This window comes from Hippocampus bargibanti, linkage group LG02 (assembly GCF_051943395.1).
Source record: "Hippocampus bargibanti isolate YZ-2025 linkage group LG02, ASM5194339v1, whole genome shotgun sequence".
NCBI lineage: Eukaryota > Metazoa > Chordata > Actinopteri > Syngnathiformes > Syngnathidae > Hippocampus > Hippocampus bargibanti.
In genome coordinates, this window is record NC_142735.1 from 2,305,001 (window position 1) to 2,325,782 (window position 20,782).

Below are 20,782 nucleotides of genomic sequence, written 5' to 3' on the forward strand. Positions count from 1 at the left end.
GCGGCGTTCTGAGTACGGAGTCGCCATGGAAGATCACGGTGGCAAAAAAAAAAAAAATCACACATGCTAGCAAATTTAGCTTGTAGTCGACGTTCACAATCCACCATGACTTGTTTCATTTAATTGATTTCAAAATAAAATTTCACTTGACTGGAACTTGTCTTCTTGGAACTTTTGTTTCTTCGAGACGTTTCGCACGGACTTGTTTAATTTAATTGATTTCAAAATAAAATTTCACTTTACTGGAACTTGTCTTTTCAGAACTTTTGTTTCTTGTCGAGTCTTTTCGCACGGACTTGTTTAATTTAATTGATTTCAAAATAAAATTTCCCTTAACCGGAACTTGTCTTTTGAGAACTTTTGTTTCTTCTCGAGACGTTTCACACATACTTGTTTAATATAATTGATTTCAAAATAAAATTCCACTTAACTGGAACTTATCTTCTCTGAACTTTTGTTTCTTCGAGACTTTTCGCACGGACTTGTTTAATTTAATTGATTTCAAAATAAAATTTCACTTGACTGGAACTTGTCTTTTCAGAACTTTTGTTTCTTCTCGAGATTTTTCGCACTGAGTTTTTTAATTTAACTGATTTCAAAATAAAATTCCCTTAACTTGTCTTTTCAGAACTTTTGTTTGTTCTCGAGACTTTTCACACTGACTTGTTTAATATAACTGATTTCAAAATAAAATTCCACTTGACTGGAACTTGTTTTCTCAAAACTTCTGTTTCTTCTCGAGATTTTTCGCACAGAGTTTTTTAATTTAACAGATTTCAATATAAAATTTTACTTGACCAGAACTTGTCTTTTTGGAACTTTTGTTTCTTCTCGAGACGTTTCACACAGACTTGTTTAATATAACTGATTTCAAAATAAAATTCCACTTGACTGGAACTTGTCTTCTCTGAACTTTTGTATCTTCGAGACGTTTCGCACGGACTTGTTTAATTTAATTGATTTCAAAATAAAATTTCCCTTAACCGGAACTTGTCTTTTCAGAACTTTTGTTTCTTCGAGACTTTTGGCAATGACTTTTTTAATTTAACTGATTTCAAAATAAAATTTCACTTGACTAGAACTTGTCTTCTCGAAACTTTTTTTTCTTCTCGAGATTTTTCGCATGGAGTTTTTTAATTTAACTGATTTCAAAATAAAATTCCACTTGACTGGAATCTGTCTTTTCGGAACTTTTTGTCTCTTCTTAAGACTTTTCGGACTTGTTTAATATAAATGATTTCAAAATAAAATTCCACTTGACCAGAACTTGTCTTCTCGAAACTTTTTTTTCTTCTCGAGATTTTTCGCATGGAGTTTTTTAATTTAACTGATTTCAAAATAAAATTCCACTTGACTGGAATCTGTCTTTTCGGAACTTTTTGTCTCTTCTTAAGACTTTTCGGACTTGTTTAATATAAATGATTTCAAAATAAAATTCCACTTAACCGGAACTTGTCTTCTCTGAACTTTTGTTTGTTCTCTGAACTTTTGTTTCTTCTTGGAACTTTTGTTTCTTCTCGAGACGTTTCACACAGACTTTTTTAATATAACTGATTTCAAAATAAAATTCCACTTGACTGTAATTTGTCTTTTCTGAACTTTTTGTCTCTTCTTAAGACTTTTCGCACAGACTTGTTTAATTTAACTGATTTCAAAATAAAATTCCACTTAACCATAACTTGTCTTCTCGGAACAATATTTTGTGTAGTTTTAAGGCTTAGAAAATTAGAAAATTATGTTTTATGGGCTCCTGGGAACGGATTGTTCTCATTTTAATGGTTTCCTATGGGAAATTAATTTTTGGGATACACACTTTTCACCTTACACACTCTGTCTGGGAATCAACTAAGTTCGTAAGCCAAGGTGTCACAGTATCCCGAATTCTATCAAAATTATCTTTCTACTTTAGCGCATGAGAACAAAGAGTGGTGCAATATACTAATAAAAGTGTTATTTAAAATGTTCCTTCGCAAAATATGTGCTGCGCGAGAATGAGCATTTTATGTTTCTAGCTGTAGAGTGTAGAGACACAATCTTCCTTCCTTCCTCTCTCTCAGATTCTTCTTGCTCTCTGGGCTCTTATGTAAGAGCCAGTTAGCGGCGCCGTGGCGCATTGGGGGATTAACGCAGGAGTCAAAATTCCGCCCTACTTTACCCATTTATGACCAAAAAAAATGTGGTTTCCATGTTTGACATTCTGGCAAGTCATCGATCGATCACTCGCCGTCAAGGGGTTCCAATAATGCGTTACAGAAGTGCAGATAAAGGGGAAAGGAAACCAAAAAAAAAAAAAAATGAGGCCAAAATGGCAGGGGTATAAATACCAGGCTATTTATAGACTACCTACATCAAGTCTCGAAGCTTTTCTGTCTGACGGAGGCTCAGTAAAAGCGGCTTGAGCATCCGTTAGCCGAGCTAGCATGTGAAATACGAACAGTTAATAAGCAGCTAACAATGAGCTAGGTGATAAGACAGTTTTTTTTGTGTGCAGGAGAAGCTTTTCTGTCTCCTTCCTACTTTTGTTTTTTTACTGCAGTGGGTGATAGTGGACCACTGCAGCATGCTGCTCTCGGCTTGACCTACCGGTGGAAAGGCCTCGCCGGAGCGTATCACGCAGATTCAAACACGCTACATTTGCTTTGCGTCCGAGTTAATAGGACATGGAGGTCTAAAAAAAAGGCTGTTTTTGCTCAATGTTGTATGTGTGTGAGTGTGGACCCCCCTGAGGGAAGGTGTGCCCCTTTTGTTCCCAATGACCTTGTTTACGCACATAACACAAACCACCACAAATTCCCAAACGGGAATCTCATTTTCCGGCAGCGTCACAGCAAAAAAAAAAAAAAAAAAAAAAAGTGAATTGAAGAGTGCGAGTGATGCCGTAATCAACCTGACATTTTGCATCCAATCATATTTTAGCCCCGTAACGAGCCTAGACGTTGAAATTAAGATGGAGTCGTGGCGTCCATTTTGGATAGAGAGCTGGAGTTCCCCGAGCAGCCATTTTGCAAACTAAAATGTGTACTATGCCTGAGTCCGAGCTCTTCTGCACACGTTGAATATACAAACCGGCCATGTTGGATCATTAGCTTGGGGGGTATATTGATAACTTTAAAGGACAAGCGACGTCTCCGGACAAGTTGTGTCCATAATTTGTAAAATGGCTTCAAATGACTTCTACTGAGCGTATTTTACAAAGATTCCACCGCATATAGCTATATTTTACCTTTTAAAACTTGCGCTGAATATTCAGGAAGTTTCGTTTTTGAGTTGGTGACGAGTCCTTACGTGACGTCACTAAAGGAACGCCCCTTACCGGAAAAAAAGGACACATTGTAACAGTCCTTCCATCACGTCAATGCATTTTGCTGTGCTTGTTTGGTCTGAAAACGTCATGTTGCACCAAAAAGAGCCAGAAGAGGGCGACCAAGCTCCATACAAGGAATTTATCAGCCTGTGATAGCAGATTCAGGAAGTCCCGCCCGTTTGTTCGTGACGTCACTATTGCTCCAGAATCAAAACAATGGCTTCAGAGACTTCAGATTTAGAGATGATGATTTCTTGTTACTCATCCAGTTATGAATATGATTACAATAGTTCTGAAGAGGAAAGCATAAATGTTTGCAATCGATTAAAGAAGTCATTCCGTGTCCTTTTGAGGCATCTGGACTGAAATGTGGCGTCCAGAAAATGTGCAAGATGGCGCACAAGCTCCGTTGGAAATGGGCTGATTTGTCTCCTGGGAATTTGTTCCAACTAGTATCAAATAGTAGTCTTGGTGCAACACACAATGATTCACCATCGCGTTATTTATGTGTGTTTCTTCTAATTTCGCCATCAACACGAAGTTTTCAGACCAAACAAAGTACCCAAAATGCATTGTGTGTCGCTTTCTCGGTCAGGGGCGTTCCTTCAGTGACGTAGGGTGAGGACTCGTCAACAACTCAAAAACAAGACTTCCGGAATATTCAGCGCGAGTCTTAAAACGTAAAATATGGCTACATGCGGTGGAATCTTTGTAAAATACGCTCGGTAGAAGTCATTTGAAGCCATTTTACAAATTATGGACACAACTTGTCCGGAGATGTCGGTCGTCCTTTAACGGAGAAATACACCGTGATTTCCTGACATCCTGTTTTCCCTTCACACCGTTAGCCATCTTGTGCACATCCACTACTGTTGCAACCAGGGCGCACGTCTCTGCAGGTATGCGTCAGCCTGCTCACAGCACTGACTCTGACAGCAGCTTGTGTCTGGATATGCTAGCATCAAGTAAAACCTGAACCAAACCCACCAAGCAAATAACGGGAGAAGCCTGAAGGCACCATGCACTGACAAGGACGACGTATGTGAGGTAACAACTGCACGGTATGCCCACAAATTCACAACAAGCCCCTTTTTTTTCGTCTTCCCCCTCTCCCAGCCTCCATTTCTTTGGGTAGTTATGCAAATCATATGTGTTGGTTTTATATAATTGGCTCAGAGTGTTATGAATTACAATCCCTCAACAAAATGTTGGGATGAATAATCTGGTGCAGTGCAGATGCTTTAATATTTTAAGGAGTCTTTGCGCTTAAAAAAAAAAGGCATCGCCGTGTGTAGCAAGAGAATGACTGAATGCTGCAATGTCTTGAATTAGATGCAATTGTCGCTTTTTGGCTATGACATGCAAATATGCTATCGCGCCGTACGAAACAGAAGGAGGCGACAGATCATCAGGACGGGGGAACCTCATACAGTGATACCTTGGTTTATAAATTTAATTGGTTCCCAGACAGAGTGTGTAAAGCAAAAAGTGTGTATCCCAAAAATTTATTTCCCATAGGAAACCATTAAAATGAGAATAATCCGTTCCCAGGTCCCCATAAAATATAATTTTCTAATTTTCTAAGCCTTAAAACTACACAAAATATACCTTATTTTATGTATAATAAATGTGCTATGGTATTATAATTAAAGAAATAAACTGTACGGTATAATAAAGTCATTTTATTTACCTTTGTGATGGTCATTGATGGCTTGATGGAATTGATAGGTTTTGCATGGTGTCTCAAGGAGTTCTGGGTTGTACATCTTGTAAATTGTGATATTGCAAGAGCAACAGATGCAAGCAGACACACTTCCCTTGTCTTTTCATTTCAATTTGAACTGATGGCGGGTTATTTGTGGATCCTGATTGATGGGAATTTTAACCTTGCAGTCTACACTCTGCCTTTGAACTATCAAAGTTGAAACGATTCCAAATTTCACTGTTTTTTATCTATTTTGTCACTGTCTGTCTGTCGTCTGCCTGTCTCTTTAATGTTTAAACCACCTCCCCTCACTGCTGCGTTCCTGACCTATCACGTGGCTTTAACCAAAGACTGGGGGTGGGGAATAGAGGACAATAACAAGCCGACTGCCATTTTCTCGTTAGGAGAACGGGCTCATTCGTCAATGACACATCACTCATTGTGGCAGCTCCGTGTGTATGCCGAAAAATAGTTCGTATGCCAAGGTAAAATGTTCATAAATTTAACGTTCGTAAACCGAAAGGTTCGTAAGCCAAGGGGTTCGTAAACCGAGATATCACTGTACATGACTTCAGATACGGATTCAATGTTTGTATTGAACTGCTACATTATTGATCCTGGAGCTATTTATTATAGATTACATTCTCCTCTGTGGTGTGCCGGTCCAAACATCAACCGGAGATGACTTGCAGACAGGTTGAACCATCCCGGTCCAATCTGACAGATAGCTCATTTGTAGCGTATTACTTCATTATTGATGTGGACCAATATCAATTATGGATTTTCATGATCATCAAGGAATGTAGGCGGCTAAATTAGGAAAGTATCCTTTCTGGTAATATAAAAGCATATTGGCATCCCAAAGACATGAAGAAAATAATAATAGTAATAATAGTAATAATAATAATAATAATAATAATAATAATAATAATAATAATAATAATAATACAGTAAAGTCTCGTTATATCGATATTCAAGGGAGTCCGAAAAAATATCGATATAACCGGGACTATCGATATATCCGACCCTGTTTGCATGTAATTTTCTCAGTGCGTGCATAGAAATAGTATCGATATAACCGGGACTATCGATATATCCGATATCGATATAAAGAGACTTTACTGTAATACATTTCCTTTCTAAGCGCCTTTCAAAACTCTCAAGGTCACTTTACAGTCACAGGATTAGTTTTTTTCTGTGGGTGAGCATCTCCATCTCCAAGTAGTTTTGGAACACTTTAACTCATTTTTATTAGTGTTTTGCATTTGACTAAAAATATCAGTTTTGGGTATTTAAGATGCTATAAAACGTTTTTTCTGATTTCAGTTAGGAATCACAAAAAAAAAAATGGTGTCGGTTGTCCTTTAAATCTAAGTCATATAACTTCCAATACACCAGCGTACAGTTCATCATAAAAATTGCCCAGTTAGACGCACCAGATAGGACCCCGTTACCTCATTACGCTACATAATCAATGCGCTAATCATGACACACAAGAGGGGGGGTTGGGGGCAGCTATAAGCGGCTTACCTGAGTCCATAAAGTACAGTGCCATCAGGATGCAGGCGGATCATCCTGTTCTTGACAGTGACGCCGTGCACAAAGGACTTCTTGTCATTGAGAAAGTAAGTGTCCGGGACCCAAAGCTGATCGGCCACTCGGTTGTCCAGAGTGAGGTTGTAGGCGATCTCGGAATAGGAGAGTCGTTTATCCCGCCACGCTTGTTGGAAGTACATGGTCAACGTGTAGTCCTACGGGAGAGAGGATAAAGTCAATGGATGGATTAATGCGCTTTAATTTGTAGAAAATTAAGGTTTGCTTTTTAACACACATCAAACACAAAGTACAACGGACTACCATCAACATGTTATAATAATAATAATAATAATAATAATACATTTCATTTCAAAGCGCCTTCCAAAACTCTCAAGGTCACTTTACAGTCACAGAATCACACAGTTTTTTCTGTGGAAGTAACTCAAATAGATAGTAAGCTAGCTAGCTAGCCAATCGATAGCCAACAGATACCTAGCTAGATAGCCAGCCAGCTAGATAGTGAATAGATAGCTAGCTACAACATCATCATCACGTTTTATATGTTCCTTAAACATTGTTTGCATACATTTTAGCAAACATGTCAGCCATGTTTATAAAATATGTAAGTGGTCGAGTGTACTAATCCACTGGATACACAATCAATCACGCCTGGGATGCAAATAATAATAATAATACATTTCATTTCTAAGCGCCTTTCAAAACTCTCAAGGACACTTTACAGTCACAGGATATTTTTTCTGCTGGTGAGCAGCGGCTGCCACATGCGCCAGCGTTCACTCAACCCGGAAGTTCTTTCATTATTAGAATGAATAAACAAACCTATAAATAAATACATGAATATATATAAAGAAACAAATACAAACATAAATACATACATATATATAAACAAACAAATACATCCATATATACATGCATAAATACATACATAAATACACACATAAATATATACATATATAAATACATAAATCCATACACAATTCATACATAAATACATATAAACAAACAAAAAAATATATAAACAAACAAATAAATACATACATAAATATATATAAACAAACAAATACATAAACACTTAAATAAATACATACAAAATACAAAAAAATACAAAAAAAATACCCAAAAAAAATACATACATACAAAAATACATATATATATATATATATATATATATATATATATATATATATATATATATATATATATATATATATATATATATATATATATATACATAAATACAAATGCATATATAAATACATGTATATAAATACATGTATATATATATAAATACATATAGAAATACATGAATAAATACATAAATATATATATAAATACAAAAATACATAAATATATATAAACAAACAAATATATACATAAATACATATATAAATACAAAAATACATGAATATATATAAACAAACAAATATATACATAAATACATATATAAATACAAAAATACATAAATATATATAAACAAACAAATAAATACATAAACAAACACTTAAATACATAAACAAACACAAATAAATAAAGAAATACATACATACATACATACATACATACATATATATAAACAAACAAATACATCCATATATACATGCATAAATACATACATAAATACACACATAAATACATACATATATAAATACATAAATCCATACACAATTCATACATAAATACATAAATATATATAAACAAACAAATAAATATATAAACAAATAAATACATACATAAATATATATAAACAAACAAATACATAAACACTTAAATAAATACATACAAAATACAAAAAAATACAAAAAAAATACCCATAAAAAATACATACATACAAAAATACATACGCATATATATATATATATATATATATAAATACATAAATACAAATGCATATATAAATACATGTATATAAATACATGTATGTAAATACACATATATATATATAAATACATATAGAAATACATGAATAAATACATAAATATATATAAACAAACAAATATATACCTAAATACATATATAAATACAAAAATACATAAATATATATAAACAAACAAATATATACATAAATACATATATAAATACAAAAATACATGAATATATATAAACAAACAAATATATACATAAATACATATATAAATACAAAAATACATAAATATATATAAACAAACAAATAAATACATAAACAAACACTTAAATACATAAACAAACACAAATAAATAAAGAAATACATACATACATACATACATACATACATACATATATATAAACAAACAAATACATCCATATATACATGCATAAATACATACATAAATACACACATAAATACATACATATATAAATACATAAATCCATACACAATTCATACATAAATACATAAATATATATAAACAAACAAATAAATATATAAACAAATAAATACATACATAAATATATATAAACAAACAAATACATAAACACTTAAATAAATACATACAAAATACAAAAAAATACAAAAAAAATACCCATAAAAAATACATACATACAAAAATACATACGCATATATATATATATATATATATATATATATATAAATACAAATGCATATATATATACATGTATATAAACACATGTATGTAAATACATATATATATATATATATAAATACATATAGAAATACATGAATAAATACATAAATATAAACAAACAAATATATACATAAATACATATATAAATACAAAAATACATAAATATATATAAACAAACAAATATATACATAAATACATATATAAATACAAAAATACATGAATATATATAAACAAACAAATATATACATAAATACATATATAAATACAAAAATACATAAATATATATAAACAAACAAATAAATACATAAACAAACACTTAAATACATAAACAAACACAAATAAATAAAGAAATACATACATACATACATACATACATACATACATACATACATACATACATACATACATACATACATACATACATACATACATACATACATACATTTACACAAACACATTAACAAAGTTATCTATTGGCATGTTAGCTAGCCTTGTATCTATTTGTCTTACTACGAATAAATAGCCAATAGCTTCCTCCAGCTGAGGCTCGGGCGTTTCTCTTCTTCTTCTTCTTCTTCTTCTTCCCGGCTGCCTTTTTGCTTGTAATTCGGCTTGGTGATGAATAGCCAGAAGTACTGCACTGAAGATACGGCGTTGACTATTTTTTTTTTTTTATTTTATGGCGTTTACACCTCATCTTTCTTTCTCTGCTTCTCACTCTTGACACCCACACACCCACGGAGAAATACAGCACTGCGGTGTTATGTGCTCTTTTAGGGTGTTGAGCGGAGACATGGCTGTCATGAAGGAAAACAGGCTGTAAAACACGGCTATCATCGTTGCTCGTTATTGCGTTTTCACCGAGTATTTCTTTTTTTTTTTTTTTTTTTTTCCGTCATGGTGCACCGGCGTGACAAAATAATCGCCACGTTTTGGGTTTTGCTGCCTAGCCGCTGAAACATTGGGTAAAAGGGCATCTAAAAATACCCAAGCTTCTGCCATGTTGATGTTGTTGCGAAGGGGGAAAAGTCAAGCGAGGACTTTGCCATCCTTGCCCCATTACTCAGAGTTCCCGCTGAACCTTTTCCTCTCACGCGCTGTCTCATTATCCGGCTGCCGATGGCTCGCTCGGCTGCATCACCTACGGGATCGTTAGCTCTCCGCAGCCGCTCGACCGGTCGCCATGTTGAGCAAGTGTAGGCATACGCTGAGTCCAAAGATTCCCAAAAATTCTATTTGGACGTCCTATTTGTTTGTTCAACAATAATAATAATAATTAGAAGAAGAAGAATAAGAAAAACAAGAATAAGAAGAACAAGAAGAAGAAGAACAAGAAGAAGAACAAGAATAAGAAGACTAATAATAATAAGAATAAGAAGAAAAGAAGACGAAGAATAAGAAGACTAATAAGGAGACGAAAAAGAAGAAGAAGAAAAAGGAAAGAATAAGAAAAAGACAAAAAAGAAGAAGAAGAAGAAGAGATAAGACTAAAAATAAGAAGAATAAGAAGAAAAGAGAGAAAGAAAAAGAAGCCTAAGAAGAAGTAGAAGAAAAAAGAAAGAAGAATAAGAAGAACCAGACTCAGAAGAAGAACAAGAAGAAGAACCAGAAGAAGAAGAAGACTAATAATAAGAATAACGAATAAGAATAAGATGAAGAAGAAGAAGAAGACGAAAAAGAAGACTATAATAAGAAGAAGAAAAGAAGAAAAAGAAGAAGAAGAAGAGAAAGAAAAAGAAGCCAATAAGAAGAAGAAAAAGAAGAAAGAGAAGAAAAGAATACGAATATTGAGAAGAAGAATGAGAAGCAGAAGAAGAAGAAGAAAAAGAAGAAGAAGAAGAAAAAGAAGAAGAAAAAGAAGAAGAAGAAGAAGAAGACGAAGAAAGAAGAAGAAGAAGAAAAAGAAGAATGAGAAGAAGAAAAAGAAGAATAAGAATGAGAAGAAGAATGACAAGAAGACTAACAAGAATAGGAAGAAGAAGAAAAATAATAAGAAGAATAAGAAGAACAAGAATAAGAACAAGAATAAGAAGAAGAAATTTCATTCATAAGCGCCTTTCAAAACTCTCAAGGTCACTTTTCAGTCACAGGATACATTTTTTTCTGTGGGTGAGACGTGGCAGCCACACGCGCCAGCGTTCACTCAACCTGGAATAATGCACATAGATAGAAAGTTAGCTAGCTAGCGAGATAATAAATAGCAGCAGACATTTAAACAGCTTCTTCCCCCCCCCAAGCCATTAACTCTTTAAGCAGTAACCCAAATAGAACTGTATAGTGCCTGATTCTGAAATAGCTAATAGATATCTAGCTAAATAGATAGCTAATAGATAGCCAGCTAGATAACCAGGCAGGTAGCTCGCCAGATAGCTAGCTAGACAGCTAGCCAAAGGATCATGAAGTCAATATAACTCAATAATAATAACTCAAATAGAAAGAAAGCTAGATAGCTAGCTAATATATAGCTAATAGCTCCTTAGATTGCTAATAGATAGTTAATAGATAGCTTGATAGCTATATAGTTAGTTAGCCAGCTAGATATCTAATACAGGTAGATAGCAATTAGATATCTAGCTAGGTAGCCAGCTAGATAGCCAGTTAGATAGCCAGATAGATAGATACATAGATAGATAACCATAGTAAGACCATCCATCCACGCACTTTCTCACATCATAATTGACACCACAAAAAAATCCATCAGCTAGCTTGCTAGCTATTAGCTCGCTGGCTGTAAGTTGTCTAGCTGTTGGCTATCTATTAGCTATTTATTAGCTATCCATTAGCTAGCTGGCTAGCTAATAGCTGTCTAGAATACTGACCGTAAGCTGTCTAGCTGGCCAGCTGTTGGCTATCTGGGTATCTATCCGCTATGTATTTGCTACCATTATCTAGCTAACTAGCTATTAGCTGTCTAGCTAGCTATTAGCCCTCTAGCTGACCAACTGTTGGCTCTCTGGCTATCTATTCACTATGTATTTGCTGCCATTAGCTAGCTGGCTAGCTATTAGCTGTCTAGATGGCTGGCTGTAAGCCGTCTATCTGCCCAGCAGTCGGCTATATTGCTATCTATCCGCTATGTATTTGCTACCATTAGCTAGCTACCTAGCTATTAGCTGTCTAGCTGACTGGCTGTAAGCTGTCTAGCTGGCTATTAGCCATTTATTTTCTATCCATTAGCTAGCTAGCTATTAGCTGTCAAGCTGGCGGCTATCTGGCTATCAGCTATTTATTTTCGATCCATTAGCTAGCTAGCTAGCTTTATCCTGTGACTGTAAAGTGACCTTGAGAGTTTTGAAAGGCGCTTATAAATGAAATTTATTATTATTATTATTATTATTATTATTATTATAACTACATTTGGCCCTTGCCATCCCACAAAAACGAGAAAGTAAAAAAATGCAGAGCAAAACTTGAGATATTTGAATGCTGGCAAGCTGCTAGTGTCTTGTTTTTATTCGTGTTCAGTTAAGTGTGTGTGTGTGCGTTGAAGTAGCGAACACCTGCATGCTGCCCCCTGGCTGTGCTGTGACGTTGCGAGTGCAATTACGGGTGGACAGATGGCGCCTTGACACGAGCACGACTGAGCATCTCTTCTCTTGCTACTGATAGCCTCTCATCCATTCCACAACCGTCAACATTACCTCCATTTTGATTTGCAATGACTCATTTGAAAGAATCTAACGGCGTAGTGGTAACTATTTATTCTGTAAATCTTGCCTCCATTTTAGGGTCATGTTTGAGATGGAGTCTGTTGCAAGTCAATCGCGGGGTACATGGAGACAAATGAGCAGTCTCGCTAGATTTGAATGATTTTGAAAACTAATTTCATTGCCAATGTGATTATTTTTTTTTCCAAGGACATCTTTTTTGTCCTCAACAAAACATTTGTGTTTTTTCATAAATCATTTCAGATTTACTATACGTCATATATTTATGGTTCTTGATGTTTGGTTTATGCTAAATTAAGTCAAATGAACCATAAAATCCATATGAAAAAAAGTATCATATGACAACAACAAACAGGCAAACAAGTGTGTCGCTTTATCACTTAAATGTTCTGTTTTATGAAACAATGGCATGTCTAGCTCGCTAGACAGCTAGCGAGATAGAGAGCTAGCTCGTCAGACAGAAAGCTAGCTAGCTATACATAGACGTAGCTAGCTAGACATAGACCTAGCTAGCTAGAGAGAGACCTAGCTAGCTAGTCAGAGACCTAGCTAGCTAGACAGAGACCTAGCTGGCTAGACAGAGAGCTAGACAGTGAGGCAGAGAGCTAGCCAGCGAGACAGAGAGCTAGCTAGCCAGACAGAGACCTAGCTAGCTGTACAGAGAGCTAGCCAGCGAGACAGAGAGCTTGGCAGCCAGACAGAGAGCTAGCTAGCTACACAGGAAGCTAGCTAGCTAAACAGAGAACTATCTAGCCAGCCAGAGAGCTAGCTAGCTAGACATACATCTAGTCAGCTAGACAATAAGCTTGACTGCTCTCTTTGGCTAGCTAGTCCTCTGTCTGGCTAGCTAGCCAGCCTGACAGAGAGCTGGCTAGCTAGTCCTCTGTCTGGCTAGCTAGCCAGCCTGACAGAGAGCAAGCCACCCTGACAGAGAGCTAACCAGCTAGACAGAGAGCTAGCCAACGAGACAGAGAGCTAGCCAGCGAGATAGAAAGCTAGCCAGCTACACAGACAGCTAGCCAGCTAGAGAGAGCTAGCTAGCTAGACAGGGAGCTAGCTAGCTAGACAGTAAGATAGCTAGATATAATATAATAAAATAATAATAATAATAATAATACATTTTATTTCAAGCGCCTTTCAAAGCTCTCAAGGACACTTTATAGTCACAGATAAGCATAGATACAATAATAAATAAAACAGTTATAAATAGAAACAAGAGATAAAGCTACACAAAAAAAATTGCTATTTTAAATAGGTGTGTTTTTAGATGAATATGGGGTTTATACGTTTGGAGCCCAGTGTCCGAAGAGTACAGATGGGGGTAGCAGGATGAGGCAGGTGAGGAAGGCAACAAAAAAAAGCAGCATGCAGCATCCCAAAAAAAGCTACAGATGACCGAGATCTTGCGTTGGGGTGGAGACTCGCAGAGCGACCTTCATTCTCCTTGTCACATACTCCATTAACATTACGCAGACGGCTCAGTGAGCACCAGTGAGGGAGACATCTTATGGAGTGGAGAGCATTGAATGAAAAGAAGAAGAAGAAGAAGAAGAAGCATGAATACAGTGAGACCTCAACTTACGAACTTAATTGGTTCCCAGACAGAGTGTGTAAGGCGAAAAGTGTGTATCTCAAAAAAGAAATTCTCATAGGAAACCATTAAAATGCGAATAATCCGTTCCCGGGTTTTCCATAAAATATACTTTTCAACTAAATAAGCCTTAAAAAACCACACAATATACCTCATTCTATGTATAATAAATGTGCTATTGTATTGTAATGAAAGAAATACACTGCATTGTATCATAAAGTCACTTTATTTACATTTGTGATGGTCATTTATGGCTTAATGGAATGGCGTTGGAGGTCGAAGGTCAAAGGGAATTGCTGTTTGGAAAGAGAGGCGCATTACATGAGGACTGTAATTAAAGAAATAAACTGTGCTGTAAAATAAAGTTTTATTTACCTTTTTGATGGTCGTTGATGGCTTATGGAAGGAGTGTCACCTTCCATAAGGACTGTTGGTAACTTCTGGTGCTGTTCGGTCGTGTGCTTCCGCCGAAGATCACTCCGCCAGCCGTGGTGGGTGTGTATTATGAAAATAATGCTTATTATAAGGATTAATTTTCAGAAATTTGACGTTTGTAAGATGAAAAGTTTGTAAGATAAGGTGTTTGTAAGTTGAGGTCTCACTGTACATAAATGCAGTGAGGATTCACAGTGGACGCAGCCGCTTTGGATGGAAAAAAAATGCATCAAGGCTGGTTGCACAGCAGATGCGTTTGTGGGGCTAACAATCCCCCCCCCCCGATTCGGAATCTGACAGATTGTCAACGACGATATTTGTGTTTCGCTGAGAAATCTGACAGGCGACTGTTGTTACAAGACCTCCATTACGACTACATCAGCCGTCACAGCCGATAAGGCAGGAAAGTACCCATGAGTACATATTTAGGTTGCGTGGATTTGAAGGCGGTCCATTCACGACAGAGCCGGGTCCTGCTTGGTAGCATCAACCAGTACAGCTTGGTTTTAGTGTACAGTGATACCTTGGCTTACGAACATAATTGGTTCCCAGACAGAGTGTGTAAAGTGTGTATCCCAAAAATTAATTTTCCATAGGAAACCATTAAAATGAGAATAATCCGTTCCCAGGTCCCCATAAAACATAACTTTCTACTTTCTAATTTTCTAAGCCTTAAAGGACAACCCACGTCACTTTTTTGTTTCTTAATCGACATCAGAAAAACGTTTTATAGCATCTAAAATACCCAAAACACGCAGGCTGATATTTTTAGTCAAATGCAAAACACCAATAAAAATGACTTAAAGTGTCCAAAATCAGCAAAAAAATTAGCTGCGAATTAGGCATTTTCAGAAAGTCCCGCCCCCAGTTTGTGACGTCACGCCAAGACGTCTTGCATTGCTGGAGAATCAAAACAATGGCTTCAGATTCGGAGAATATGCTTTCTTGTTACACCTCCAGTTATGAATATGATTCAAATAGTTCTGAAGAGGAAAGCATACATGTTTGCAATCGATTAAAGAATTTATTCCATGCCATTTTGAGGCAACATTGGGGAGAAACGATCACGAGAAAAGAGGCACAAAATGGCGACCTCCTGTGGTCACCTCCGTTTCCACAGGCTGATAAATTTCTTATATGGAGCTTGGATACCATCTTCTAGCGGCTTTTGGGTGCAACACAAGGTTTTCAGACCAAATACAGCAAAATACATTGACGTGATGGAAGGACTGCTACAATGTGTCTTTTTTTCGGTCAGGGGGCGTTCCTTTAGTGACGTCACATACGGACTCGTCACCAACTCAAAAACAAGACTTCCTGAATATTCAGTGCGAGTCTTAAAACGTAAAATATACCTATAGTATAAGTAACTCAGATAGAAAGCTAGCTAGCTAATAGGTAGCTAATAGATAGCTATTAGATAGCTACCTAGATAGATAATACATAGCCAGATAGCTAGTAGCCAGCTAGACAGCAAGTATATAGCTAAAAGAAGAGAGTCTTATGGTTTTTTTTTAACGCAACATTGAATTTTTATGTAGTCCTAAAACTCAATAATCTATGTGTTGTGGAATTCGAGTGACAATGACAAAAACCCTGGCACTGCAGTGGACACATTTTTTGCACATGTCCGGCAGTGAATGAGTGAAGAAAGGCCAGAACGTAGATGCAGCATGATGAATGATTTTGCTACATAGTGTGACATGATATCCCCCCCCCCCCAACCCCTATGTGAAATACGTGCATTAGTTTTATCAAGGTTGGGGAAACACTGTGTACATCACCTTGACTGGCAACCGACCGGGATGTAACCCTGCCTCACACTCAAAGTCAGATAGGAGAGGATCCAGCTCACCCATGATCATATACCAGATAAGAAGATCAGAAAATGGATGGAGAATATAATCATATACACGAGTATTGTTCCGGTTTTACAATCAAGTATGCAGTAACGGCTCATGTCATGCATCACAAACATACACTACTTAGTATTTACAAACAAGGCCAGTCATCACGGATTAAATATAAAGCGGAAAAGCCCAGTTTCCATGGAAGAAAGCCCCCTGGGATTAAGTGTTGTTCTTTTTTTGCTATAATTATGCTTCTGACCATATTAATCTGCGTGTCCATTTAGCATAACTAATGACTTTGTCCTGCAGCTGCCATTCGGATCTTAAAGGACAACCGACGTCTCCGGACAAGTTGTGTCCATAATTTTGTAAAATGGCTTCAAATGACTTCTACTGAGCGTATTTTACAAAGATTCCACCGCATATAGCTAGATTTTACGTTTTAAGACTCGTGCTGAATATTCCGGAAGTCTAGTAGGATGCCCTTGAGTAGCAAACAAAACCATGACGAAATTAAACTAACCTGACAGGGTGAAACAAACAATGACTCGACACAGTTCTTTCATTTGCCACTGATTAAAACGACCAACACCTGCGCAGCGGCAGGCGGGGCCGACAGTGCCACCTGTTGGCCGCCAACCTAAACGTGACACTACCCAATAATAATAATAATAATAATAATAATAATAATAAAAAAATAATGTCCACACAGGCAAAACATTGTTTCTATCTCCAAGTATGTAAACGTTCAAAAGATATTTTCCTCCCTTGGCTAACTCGGATGCAGCGAGGAAAGAAAAAAAAATAAAAATAAACAAACTAGAAGAAGCCACGTTGTCATGGCAACACTGAATAAAAATAACACAAGCTTATTTTCCACATGCTGAAAATAAAATGGAGGAGGATCGGTTTGGATGAAAACGATCAAAATTGTTTTTCACAAAACACAGACAGAAAATGTCTCATGTAAACGTGTTGGAAGGATTTTTTTTGTACTATTTTTTTTAATGCTTGGTCATGTGACAGCCACGTCCTAATAATAATAATAATAATAATAATAAATTTCATTTATAAGCGCGTTTCAAAACTCTCATGGTCACTTTACAGTCACAGGATATTTTTTTTTTCTGTGGGTGAGCAGCGGCAGCCACACGCGCCAGCATTCACTCAACACGGATTAACTCAAATACATACAGAAATATAGCTAGCTAGCTAATAGATAGCCATCCAGCTAGATAGCTAACAGATAGCTAATAGATAGTAAGCCAGCTAGCTAACAGACAGCCATACAGCCAGATAGACAGCTAATAGCCGGACAGCCAGCCAGATAGCAAACAGATAGCCAATAGACATCCAGATAACAGACATGCAACAGATAACCAGCTAGCTTAATATAATAGATATCTAATAAATAACCAGCTAGCTGGATAGATAGCTACGTCAGTATAATGACGGTTCAAAGAGAGACGCTCACGCCCCGCTAATTCCTCCATCATGGAAACCACCACAGCTGGTTTGTTTAAATCTTTTAATTCGCAGGCAGCTAATTAACATTCAGAGTGGAGTATTATATTGCAGGCAGCGACCTCAGGTATTTTACATGTAATTATCAGCTGGGGGGGGGGAGGGGTAGACAGCCTAATTCCAGCCTGGCAAAGAAAACTGCACGTTGAAATATTGCTACATGGATTGCTTGGATTAAATAAAACGCATTTTGGTGGGAAATATGTGATCACTTGGAATTTATGACCAGAGGGGGCGATGTTGCATTTAAGAATTGGACTGCAAAAGAGAAGAAGAGCTGCCTCGCAATAATAACAATAATAATAATAATACATTTCATTTCTAAGCGCCTTTCAAAACTCTCAAGGTCACTTTACAGTCACAGGATCATTTTTTTTCTGTGGGCGAGCAGCGACAGCCACACGCGCCAGCTTTAACTCAACCCCGAAGTAACTCAAATAGATAGAAAGCTAGCTAGCTAATCGATAGCCAACAGATACCTAGCTAGATAGCCAGCCAGCTAGATAGTGAATAGATAGCTCGCTAGATAACTAGCTAGCCAGCCAGATAGCTAGCAAGCCAGCCAGAGCTAATAAATAGCAAATAGCTAGCAAATGATAAAAATAATAATAATGAAAATTATAAAAATAATAATAATACATTTCATTTGTAAGCGCCTTTCAAAACTCTCAAGATCACTTTACAGTCACAGGATCAGTTTTTCAATAATAATCGTAATAATAATAATACATTTCATTTATAAGCACCTTTCAAAACTCTCAAGGTCACTTTAAAGTCACAGGATAAGTTTTTATGTCGGTGGTGAGCAGTGGCAGCCAAACGCGTTAGTGTTCACTCAACCCAGAAGTAACTCAAATAGATAGAAAGGTATCCAGAGATAGCTAGCTCGATAGCCAGATAACTAATAGATAGATATTGCTCGCCAGCAGTATGCAAGTTGCCAAACGAACGTTCGTTTGCCAATTTGCATACTTGGCACGGCCAATCAGAAGCCTGTTTCATGCTTTGGACTATACCGTGACTGTAAAGTGTACTCGAAAGTTTTGAAAGGTGCTTAGAAAGAGGAGTCCGTGTGGCTTGTAGCGGTTTGCTTTATTGACTAAAACAAACGTTTCATTTGAATTTATTTTTATTTTTTTATTTTTTTCTTGAAGAAGATATCGGCTACCCGGGCCGAGACGTTTTGAAAGTTGTACGCCCCGGGCCTCCGGGCAGATGTTATTTCAAACACTGGTTTAAAGGACAACCGACATCAGTTTTTTGTTTCCTCACTGACATCAGAAAAACGTTTTATAGCATCGAAAATACCCACGCAGTATGATATTTTTATTCAAATGCAAAACACCAATAAAAATGACTTAAAGTGTCCAAAATCTGCAAAAAAAAAAAAAAAAAAAAAAATCAGAAAAAGTTTTCAGAAAGTCCCGCCCCCAGTTCGTGACATCACGCCAAGACGTCTTGCATTGCTGGAGAATCAAAACAATGGCTTCAGATTCAGAGACGATGCTTTCTTGTTACTCATCCAGTTATGAATATGATTCAAATAGTTCTGAAGAGGAAAGCATACATGTTTGCAATCGATTAAAGAATTTATTCCGTTTTGAGGGAACATCGGGGGGGGGGGGGGGGATGTATCACTCAAAAAGAGGCAGAAAATGGCGTCCAAGCTCCTCTGAGGAATTAAGAAGCCCGTTTCCATAGGCTGATAAATTCTTTCCATGGAGCTTGGTCGCCCTCCTCTGGCGGCTTTTTGGTGCAAGACGAGGTTTTCAGACCAAACAAGTACAGCAAAATACATTGACGTGATGCTACGATATGTCTTTTTTTCGGTCAAGGGCGTTCCTTCAGTGACGTCACGTACGGACTCGTCACCAACTCAAAAACAAGACTTCCTTTATATTCAGTGCGATTCTTAAAACGTAAAATATAGCTATATGCGGTGGAATCTTTGTAACATACGCTCAGTAGAAGTCATTTGAAGACATTTTACAAATTATGGACACAACTTGTCCGGAGACGTCGGTTGTCCTTTAAGACTTGTATCAGTAACCTGTATTGGTTTGTACTGAAAAAAAAAAGATAAAATATATGCTCTATACAGATATGTACATGTACAACTGGAGAGAATACTACATATATTATTCCAACCAGGTTCGTATGTACCGTTGTACAGTATACCTGTATGTATATTTTGTTTTGTTTTATTTTGAAGCCGCGAAATATGATTGTAAGTACAAGCCCAATTACAAATTCCTATTTCACTTCAAAACAAGCGGGACCTCCGCCGCCTCATCGACTTCAATGAGCCCAACCGAAATGTTGAGTTCATTCTCCACCAGAGGCATTTGGATCTTTAATTAGATGAACGGGCAGCTGTTTACAACCCAGACTCCGCTCGCTGCGATGATAACGAGCCAACACACGGTCCAACGTTGATCTAAATGTGAAATAATTCAGAGGTGAAACGGTTTTGTTTTGATATGCGGCCATTTTAGGTGTGAGCTGTTCAAATTTGACAGAAAAGATTTATTTATGTGTTTATGTTATTGGTGAAGACTCAAAATCGTCGTGTTATCGTGTAATCGTG

At 36.5% G+C, this 20,782-nt stretch overlaps 1 protein-coding gene across 2 annotated transcripts in view; it reads right to left on the reverse strand.

Annotated features, from left to right (window-relative positions):
* gabrb2a (gamma-aminobutyric acid type A receptor subunit beta2a) overlaps positions 1 to 20,782 on the reverse strand; it is a 49,337-nt gene that overhangs the window by 19,702 nt on the left and 8,853 nt on the right. For both annotated transcript variants that reach the window (XM_089020312.1, XM_089020302.1), the window contains exon 4: positions 6,540 to 6,760. In XM_089020312.1, coding sequence (XP_088876438.1) covers positions 6,540 to 6,760 — 221 coding nt within the window. The remainder of the gene's footprint in view (positions 1 to 6,539; positions 6,761 to 20,782) is intronic.